General features: G+C 39.1%; 1 protein-coding gene across 1 annotated transcript; it reads left to right on the top strand.

Moving 5' to 3' along the window:
• Positions 1-11: 11 nt before the first annotated feature.
• On the top strand, positions 12-1,882 carry MRPL32 (mitochondrial ribosomal protein L32). The gene is made up of 3 exons (XM_068674887.1): positions 12-166; positions 431-606; positions 1,284-1,882. The coding sequence occupies exons 1-3, from the start codon at positions 79-81 to the stop codon at positions 1,536-1,538; spliced, it is 519 nt and encodes a 172-aa protein (XP_068530988.1). The 5' UTR covers positions 12-78; the 3' UTR covers positions 1,539-1,882.
• Positions 1,883-9,745: the final 7,863 nt, after the last annotated feature.

Genomic DNA, 9,745 nt, shown 5'->3' with positions numbered 1-9,745 from the left:
CGGGACGCGCTCTCCGCACTCGCTTTCCCAGCAGGCTCAGCGGCGCGAGAGTCCTCCCCGCCTGGCTCCTGAGGCAAGATGGCGGCTCCGCTGCTGGGGCTCGGCGGGCTGCTGCGGCGCTGCTGGGGCCGCCTGCTGCGAGCCGCGGCGCCCGCGCCGCACTGGGGTGAGTGAGGGGGCCGGGGGAGGGCCCGGGGGGGCAGGTGGGCGGTGGGGAGATGGGTCCTGTCAGAAAGAGCAGCCAGGCGCTGGGGCGGGCTGCCCAGGGAGGGGGGGGGGGGGCACCGGCCCTGGGGGTGCTCAGGGAGAGGCTGGAGGTGGCGCCTGGGGACGTGGTGAGTGGGTGGCAGTGGTGGCAGGGGGAGGGTTGGAGCAGACAACCTCGGAGATCCTTCACAGCCTTCATGATTCTCTGATCTCTGACTTTCAGGGCCAGCTCTAGCTGTCCAAGGGCCCGCGTGTCTCCCCGAGCCAGCAGAAGGCCCCGGAGAAGGCAGCGAGGGCCTCTTGGGCAGCGTCCTGTGGATGGCGGCGCCCAAGAAGCGGCGTACCATCGAGGTGAACCGCTGCAGGCGGAGAAATCCCACAAATCTCATCAAAATAAAGGTAGTCGGCAACTTCACGCGTGCTTCCCGCCGTATGCGGTGCAAGTGATTTGATTAACGGTGAACAAACGTGCTGGAGTACGATTCATGCCTGTGATTTTTAACCTCACTTACAGAATCCTTTGCACATCCTCTCGTGCTCGTATACAGCATATATAATCTCACTTGAGAGGATCATAATGGCCAGTACAACTTCCAGAAAACTTTCTTCACTCTGTTTATAAATAAGTTTAAAAGACATCATCACTTTAAAAATACTTTGTAACGTACGGTCATCCTGTGTGACAGTAGCCTGTGGTTAAATAAAAGGTGACGCTTTAGGCGCAAATCAATGAAATGTGGATGCTAGCTATATGGCTGCTGTAGGTGGAAATAGCTATATCTTCTGTGCATCTCAATGGCTTGATAGGTCTTTATTCTTCCAAATGTCAATGGGCATAATGATTTACATATTGACTTCATGGGCTATTTTTAGTAGCAAGCATCTGATACAGCAATACATTGCTGAAAAAAGGACTTTGGATAAAATAATAAATTCTGAAAAGGCAATTAAATTTTCCTGGTATTTCATTTCATATTTATTAATCGCTTGTGATTGCTCCCTGTTTATTTTTTGTTGTTCAGATTGTAAAATTTCCTATTTTTCATTTTTCTTTTTTTTTCTTTTTTTTTTTCTAGAGAAACATAGATGTTTGCCCTGAGTGTGGAAACTTGAAAGAGAAGCATGTCCTGTGTGGCCATTGTTACGCACAGGTCAAAGCAGAAACTCGGCAGATTCGGAAGGAAATGGGTAAAAAGGAAGGAGGACCATTTAATGCTCCTACTGTAGAGACTGTAGTCTTATATGAGGGAGAAAAGCCCACAGAAAAAGATGAAGGCAAGCGGATCATCGAAAGAGCCAGGAAGCGTCCGTCGTGGTTTACTCAAAATTAACAGTGAGAAAGCTCATGTTTTTCAAGAATGTTTTCCTTGTTTTGTTTAATCAATGCTGATATGAAAAAACGTATGAACTTTTGGGAAGTCTGCTCGAATCATGTTTTATGTCACACGGTGCTGTTCTATAGCATGCAGTGGGAAATACTGTTCAGTGATACACCATAGCAGTCAACAATGAAAGAGAACCTATCCTGGATTTGGATATCTGCATTCAGTACAGTGAATACTTTGTATGTTAACATATGCTGGTTTTGTAAAAACATTTTTTTTTTTTTTTTTTTCCTAACAAAGGAAAAAAATTCATGGATGTAAAATAAAGTATATAAAGTTTCCTAGAGAAATCTGCTTTCTGGGCTGCTGGTCTTAAAACAAAATATCAACAACAACAAAAACAAAACACTTTTAAACCAATGCTGATTACATACAAAGGATATTTCTGAGCAAAAGTGCAGTTATTTGGTAATTTCCACGTCTCATAATAGATCTGCCTGGATCTCTCCACAATGCTGCTGCTTGAGATACTCATTTCTGGTTTTCAGTAAAACAGTGTTTTACGAGTGGTCTTTATGTAATCTTTTGGTACCACACCAAAGGTTATTCTCTCTGTTGTCAAGATACAAAACAATCTATTTTAAAGAAAAACTTCCACACTCACCCCACCTCCCCCACGAAATCACTGTGATTCATTGAGTGAAGTAGCAAACTGAGATCTACCGATTGGAAACCTGTAAATTTTATGAGGGTCAAAGCTGGTTATTTACAGCCATTCCCAGTAACGTGTGCTTGGAAAACTGCAAAGAACAGCCTGACTTCCTCCTGTCCAGTGTTCTCTGCGGAGTGGGGATAGCTCTGCCCTCTGCTGTCCGTGGGTACTCACTTCAGTGCTGCAGCCACAGCAGGTGGCTGTGTGTTTACACTTCGGTTTTAGCCACCCAGTTGTAAACCATTAGCATTAGAGGTTACGATTACTTTCAGTTAGTCACCTATTTGACCCTCTACAGCTCCACTTCCCTGTTTTGTGAATCTATGCTGATAAAAAAAAATATTCAGTGGTTTTCTATGGTTTATTTTTTATTGGCTCCCTGTAGCTTAGCTTGTGTCAGGGTCTGAAAACTATCAATGTAGGGGGTAGGAAAGCAGAAGGAGAGGCAGGACCACGCTTTCCTGAATAGCCTTCACTTGAGCATGGCTGAACCTATTTAAAATTATGCCTGGGCTAGTGTGTGCTGACAGGCCTCGCTTCTTTCCTCACTTTGTATTCCATGTTTTGGCAGGAAAGTAGGAACAGATGTTAGCTGTGATGTTATATGTCCTCCATAGTCGATCAAAATAATGAATGTTGAGAAGTATAAAATGAGGCAATGCAGTTGACAGTATCCAAGCAAACAACGTAAGTCCTTTTCTATTTGTCCAAACAGGATTTGTCCCAGTCCTATCTGTTTCTCACTTCTTAGTCAGAACTGAAGTCAATAAAAAGTGGCAAGCAGGATGCAGAGTGGAAGGCTTGCTTTTGCCAGAGTTGGAAAGGATAAGACTGACATATTGGAGGTGAGATTAGCCAAGCTGATACACTGCTGTTCCAAGGGAAAGGTGTCTATGTATTTTAGGGAGAATGTTTTTTCTTTTATATTTTTGTCTACATAGCATAGGACCAATTATACAGTGCTGTCTTAGTCCCTTTATATATACGTGTATGATTTTGACAATGACTGTGGAGAAATAAGCAAAAATATCTTGTGATGTTGAGAGACATGGGTTAATTTCTCAGACACACAGGGATGTTATTTACATATATATTTCTTTATCTCCAAACACGAGAGAGGACGTGGTTTCCACTAATGGAGTAATAATTATAATCGGCAGTACAGAGCATACATTTATCGACTTACAGTATCTGAATCAGTGAAGAGGTTCTTATGAAACATGAGTGAAGGTAGGTTGTGCCAGCACTTAGACATATTAAGGTACTTGCAGGGTCACAGTTGGGTAATGATTCATTTCACAGCCATACTGCTCATGGTAGCACTGCCTTCGTGCAATCCACACAGCGTGAGTTGCTTGATAGTGTTTCATGGTGGTTTCTGAGTAATGTGGGAAAAAAAAGTCATTAAAATGTCTGGTATTCATGGTCTCTAAAAGAAAAAAATAGATAAATATTGGAGATTCATATATATATAATTGATGCAGTACCCATTAATTTTCCCAGAAATAAATTATCTTCAGTGAGAGAAGAGTCTATATATTTTTAAAATATATATAAGTCTATATATATTTAATATATTTTCTTCAAAACAGGAGGAGCAAAGAAAAAGCTACTTCCATAGCGTAGCTCTACAAACACTGACATACAAACCCCTATTTCTCTTTTAAAAAATCCCAAATTCCCGTAAAACGTGGCATAATATGTTGCTTGAAATAAACTCTGCTTATATGCAATAGAATCTGTTGCCAGAGTATTTTTATCCAAATTAAGATATGCAGATTTTGCTGGTATTTTCTTTGGGTGTGACTCATGTTAAACTTGTGATCTAAAATGTATGGTGCTTACATTTGCAGATGAAAGTTGCTATAAGGTATTTTGAAAAACATAAATTGCAATCGTGCTAATATATATGCAGGTATTTTCAAAACAATGTAAACTAAGGAAAAGCAAGCTGGATGTTACAAATGATTATTCTGGAATCAATTTAAATTCAGATTAAAAATTGTCTGATTTAGGAATATCACTGAAAAAAGACATTCATTTTTTGCCTGAAAATTTAATATGATTAAATACACGTTATGTGTGATTATAGTGGTTTTTGCTACAAGCATTTTATGTGAAAAATATTTTATTTCAAATTATAGGAAGAATGAGGAAGATCGTGTGATGTCCAAAAATACAAGGATGCAAATTGCTAAACGAGTTTGCATCATACTAAGATCTAGAGAGGGAACAGTGATCTCTGGCTGGGTTGAATTACATTATCTGTACTGATTGATAAACTAAGTTTCTCTTCAATTTCCTATTTAAAAACGAAATTTTCGATTTAGTGTAGAACACACTATGCCAGCAAGAGCTGGAGGCAGACACGCAACATACTTTAAACACTAGGTGGCAGAGGAGTGTAGGTTTCTTCTAGGTAGAAAACAAAAGCCAAAGATTCACTCGTGAGATACGAAATAGTCAAAATCAGGTTTAAGAGATTTGCAATTGTATAAGTAAAAGATCTGCAAGTAGACTAGGTTTGCTAGGTACAAAGGAAAATATGATAGTTTTTATGGGACACAGGCTAATCTACTGTGGTTCATTGTTCTGACTGAATTACATTAGATGTATACTGAGAATTAATGCACGGGCTTTTGTGTATACTTATGTATTTATGCTCTTTGCTTTGGGTGATTTATTTGAAATTGCAGTTTTACCTATCGTGTTCCCCTAGCAGGATAGTGGAGCTCTTTTTTCCACCTCTTAATTACAGACAGCTTTCTGAATTCTGTTCCTCTGTACACCTGGTGTATTCAGTTAGTTGGCATTTTATTTGTACAGCTAAAAAGTCACACAAATAATAGTTATTCCAATGAATCTCAAGGTATTGCTGCCTTAAACTTTTAGGGACATAAGGAGACACATTGGAAAGAGAATTAAAATGATGTGGTCCTTAAGTGAATAATAGTTGCTCAGAACAGAATAGAGGATTGTGTTCTCCATCAGAGGTTCAAAATGTTTTGGAAGTACATAAGTGTCTAAAGATACAGGTGCCTGTATCTTTAGAACTTACTTGTTAATTAGCACTTAAATAAATGAGATATTAACAAAACTCCTTCTTTCACTTTACACGACTGTATTGTCTAGTTTATATAGAGAATAAGCATCAGTAAATACAAGCTGTTTCCAGATAATTTGCCTAACTTAAACTGCCAAAGACTTCAAGAATGGAGCCAAATGGAAGGAAAATCAATGGAAGGGACCAGAAGGAAGTAAGCTATGCCTAGCCTAAGTATATTCCTAGGCAATTCTGCTCATGACAGTGGAGTGTAATTCAAGGCAGAATTTGGCCCAATGCATTACTGTATTTGATGACAAATAATGAAACCCTGTACATATGGATATATGCAAGTATATATACGTGTATGTGTTAATTCAGAGCATATACATGTGAAACTACTGCTGGGTACCAACAGGATTGACTTTACAACTGAAAGCTAAGATTGCATTTGATGAGTGTACTAAACTGAGTCTGGTCAGTTGGTGTTTGAAAGAAATTCAAGTATCTTTCAGTTTTCCCTGGTTAAGGACAATATACGTATTTAAAACGAAAGCCTTGGTGAAGTTGCCAGCTTATAATATTTGACAGAGATTTCACATTTTTATTTTTTAATAAGGCAGTTTTCTTGATTCTAAGGAGGTGGGACAAAGTCAAAATTTCAAAAATCATCAGGCAACTGATCAATCCTGTATACTCATTTTCTTGTGTCGTACTTTCTAAAGCAATCCTATGATTTTGAAAATTAGGGATATACTTAGTATATTCTGATTATCCAGATACACAAGCACTTGTCTGTTTCCGTTTGTTTCACAAAATGGCACAGATTCTATAGAAAGTGGTTCTGAAAATTACTGTACTTTATAGGTGTTCTTTTTGCTGCACAAGAATATAGAAATGTTCTGTCTGCTGTGTCTCAAACATAAGCTTGATTAATTCTTTATGTGTCCTAAATGCAGGAGACAGCTCATGAGGCTGAAGAGTAAAAATGTACATTAAATGCAGTGTGTATGTCATGCTGTAGGAAGGACAATCATTCCCTACGTACAGAGTTGACATAGCCTTTACATCTATTCCCATGGTATACTAATGCTGTTTCTATTCCCAGCCCTGTCACACAGGCTCATCAGCTTGTCTAGCAACATGGTTTACAGCTCTATTTTCCAATATGGTGTAGTTCTAGAGCATATTATGTGAAATATTTCCAGTAAAACTAAGGATTTTGAGCAGGCTGTGGGAGAGATGGATGTTTCATTTTATAATCTCAGATTAATATTAAATACAAAGGATGGTGTTCTTAAAGGTGCTGTGATATACAGCTTAAGGCTCAAAATGGACAGGCTGGCCCTGTAGGAAAAGTTCATTCTAAGTATATTGAGTTCTGAAGCTCCTGCTCATTTGTCTTTACTGTCCCTACTCAGTTATTATCAAATCAGGGAAAACATTTAAGTTTTTTTTTTTTTTCTGAAGAATAACATTAGGATTTAGCCCAATTAAAGATATTTTATTTAATCCTGTCACTTTTAAATAGGACAAATGATATCTTGTTCAAGAAGCCATTGAGTTCAGGGGTTTTCTTTTAAGAGAAATTGTAATTACAAGTGACAGAGAGACACGTGCTCTAAAGCACACAGCTGTTGTGCTACAAAGTAACTTAATGAAATCATGAAAGCATTTTTATTGAAATCAAGGAGGTCAAAATTAAGCCTATCAGTTGCCAACACCCACCGTGATAAATTGACCAAGCCCATTGAGTCCAATTCTGCCATAGTCATAGAATCATAGAATCATAGAATCATTAAGGTTGGAAAAGACCTCCAAGATCATCTGCTCCAACCATCCCCCTACCACAAATATCACCCACCAAACTATGTCCCAAAGTACCATAGTCCTTTGGATAATGTCAGTTACGAATGAAGGATGTAATCTTTTAGGAGTTTGGGGGGGTGTTGAGACATTTCTCTAACCCCAAATCACTCCTTCTCAGAGGTTGATGTCCAGCACAGAATAATTTACCACAAAGATGCTCTAAAAAAGGAATGGAGAGAGGAAACTGAGGGACTTTATTCAGAGTTCAGGGTTGAAGACCAAGAAGGTACAGTTATTGGCAAGTATGTAGAAGTAAGAGGCGTGCTGTTGCTATCTGTGTAATATGAAGAGTACAGGAGGATTTGTTGCAAGACACATACCTCTGTTGTGCAGCTGGGTGAGTACCTGCAAAGTACTCGTGCGTGTGGCACCGTGGAAATAGATGGCGGAGCTGTGGAAATGGATAGAACAGCAAATCGCACTCCTACATCATGAATCACTTTCCATTTTGTATTGGCTGCTAAATGGCATCGATCCCTCTTGAGAGGTGGCAAATGGAGGTGCAGAAAGAGCAAGTGACTTCCTCGAAATTGCCCCCTCAGTCAGTGGCAGAGGAAGGAACTGAAGCAATTTGCCAATTATCAGCTTCTTGTATGCTCTGCTGTGTCACAGGTTAGGTAATAATAACAATTATCACCTGCAGTGGGGATTAATCTAGCTAGGTTTGCGTTTTTGATCAACTAAGCTGCTGCAAAGATACATTTATTTGTATAGGCCCATAAGGGCCTTTATCCGGAGCTTTTCAGATATGCCGAAAATCTGGTTTATTTCCAAACGATTCCTCCTTTTTTCTCCTTTTGTTTGAGAAGGGGATTAAAAGCAGCACAGCTTTTTCAGGCAGCATCCAAGAACCAAAGTCAATCACTTCTCTTCTGTACAAGAGTGTCTTATCCTACAAGAGGGCCCATTCCGTTCAGTGGGATTATTTATAAGAGTCTAACTCATCTGGACAGCAACAGCAGAATCTGTCCTCAGGAATTAACTGTATGATATCTAAAAATAAGTGTAATCCTAGAAGTAAAATATATCTCATCCATAGATTAGATTCCTTTCATCCAGGAATAATGTGCATTCTTTATCTGCAATATAGAAGACCTTTTATCTAATTAGAGAAAAAATAAAAAATAATAATAAAAAAGAACACAAGTGGTTAAATTGTTTGGAAAAAAAAAAAAAGATTATTTACCAGCAAAACCAGCAACACCAATGTGCAAAGAGGTTTAGATCACTACTCTAAGACAACATTCTTCCTCTGAAACACTTGGTGCTGAAAAATATAAAGGAAAAGAATTTGCAATCATTTTTACCCTTTTCTTTTTGATGAAAGAGACGCATGTTGCTTTCAGATCACCGGAGTGTATCTGCCTCATCCAGCTGATGTGGCAGATGCTGGGATCCCTGAATCTGTTGCTTAGGTTATACAACTGTTTATCTGATTCAACAGGCAACCGATTGAGAATAGGTAGTCTTGATCAAAAGTAATTTAATTATTTCCAGTTTATTGATGGTGTAATGACCCCAGTTTAATGACTGTATCTTCCCAAGAGCATAGATATTAGCTTTGTTAACAAGATTTTTCAAAAAATTTATCTGTTTCAGGAGCATAGCACATGAAGGAGGGAAAAAAGGACTCTGTATCCATCTTTGACAGATCTTATAGCCACATTAGGATCTGAGAAACACAAAGGAGAATCTGAGGCTTTAAGCAAGATTCTTTTTTTTTTTTTTTTTTTTTTTTTTCCATAGCTAAAGCTGAATTGGAAAAGTGATGACAAGTGATAAATGTATTTTGCTGGGCGTTCATGAAAGGTCCAACCTGTGGAGTTGAAAAATAAAAAGATAAAAGGTCCTTGCTGAATTCAAAGATGCAGAGAGCATTGCCAGGCAGGGTCCTTTTTCTGTGTATTCTGTATCTATGTCCCAACAAAATTCCTCTTTCATGTATGCAGTCAGTGTTAATCATGACCACAACTAATTCTTATTAACAGTGCAAACTGCAAGCAGAAGAAAAAGCTACAAGAAGAATATGAGTTACAAGGCTCCTAGTTCAACAGTAAAATCCATAGTTTCAAGTCACAGACATTAACATTTCACCTCTGATTATCTTCCCTGAAGAAGTTCCCATGAGCCATGGTCCGTAGTGGGTATGTTGCCAATAACTGGAGAAAATTGCCTCCATCTATCTGTGCCTCTTTTCCATCTACAGAATGGGGATAATATCAATTTCCCCCATGGAGCAATTTTTCAGAAATCTTTTTTTTTTTTTCTTTTTTTTTTTTTTTTTCCTAAACCACCTATGTTCTTAAGGCCACCAGAATGCAGACACGGGCGTCATGAAGAGAAAAGCCCGAAGTCAACCTTACACTAACCGTTGCATTGCTTGCAACGCTTGTTTTCAACATGCTGACCATTTGGCACTGGTACGTACTCCTGCTTCTGAGAAAAGCTGGAAGGGTCCTAAATAGGAATAGTCATGCTTAGGGACCTAAATAGGAATAGTCGTGTTTAGCTTGTTGCTGAGGCTCTACATGCTCATGCCACAGGTGTGGTGTGCCCATTGCAGAACAGCATCTCTTCCATCTCTCAGGA

The sequence above is a fragment of the Anas acuta genome, chromosome 2 (genome assembly GCF_963932015.1).
Source record: "Anas acuta chromosome 2, bAnaAcu1.1, whole genome shotgun sequence".
NCBI classification, from domain to species: Eukaryota; Metazoa; Chordata; class Aves; order Anseriformes; family Anatidae; genus Anas; species Anas acuta.
This window is presented reverse-complemented; position numbering and strand designations above follow the sequence as displayed.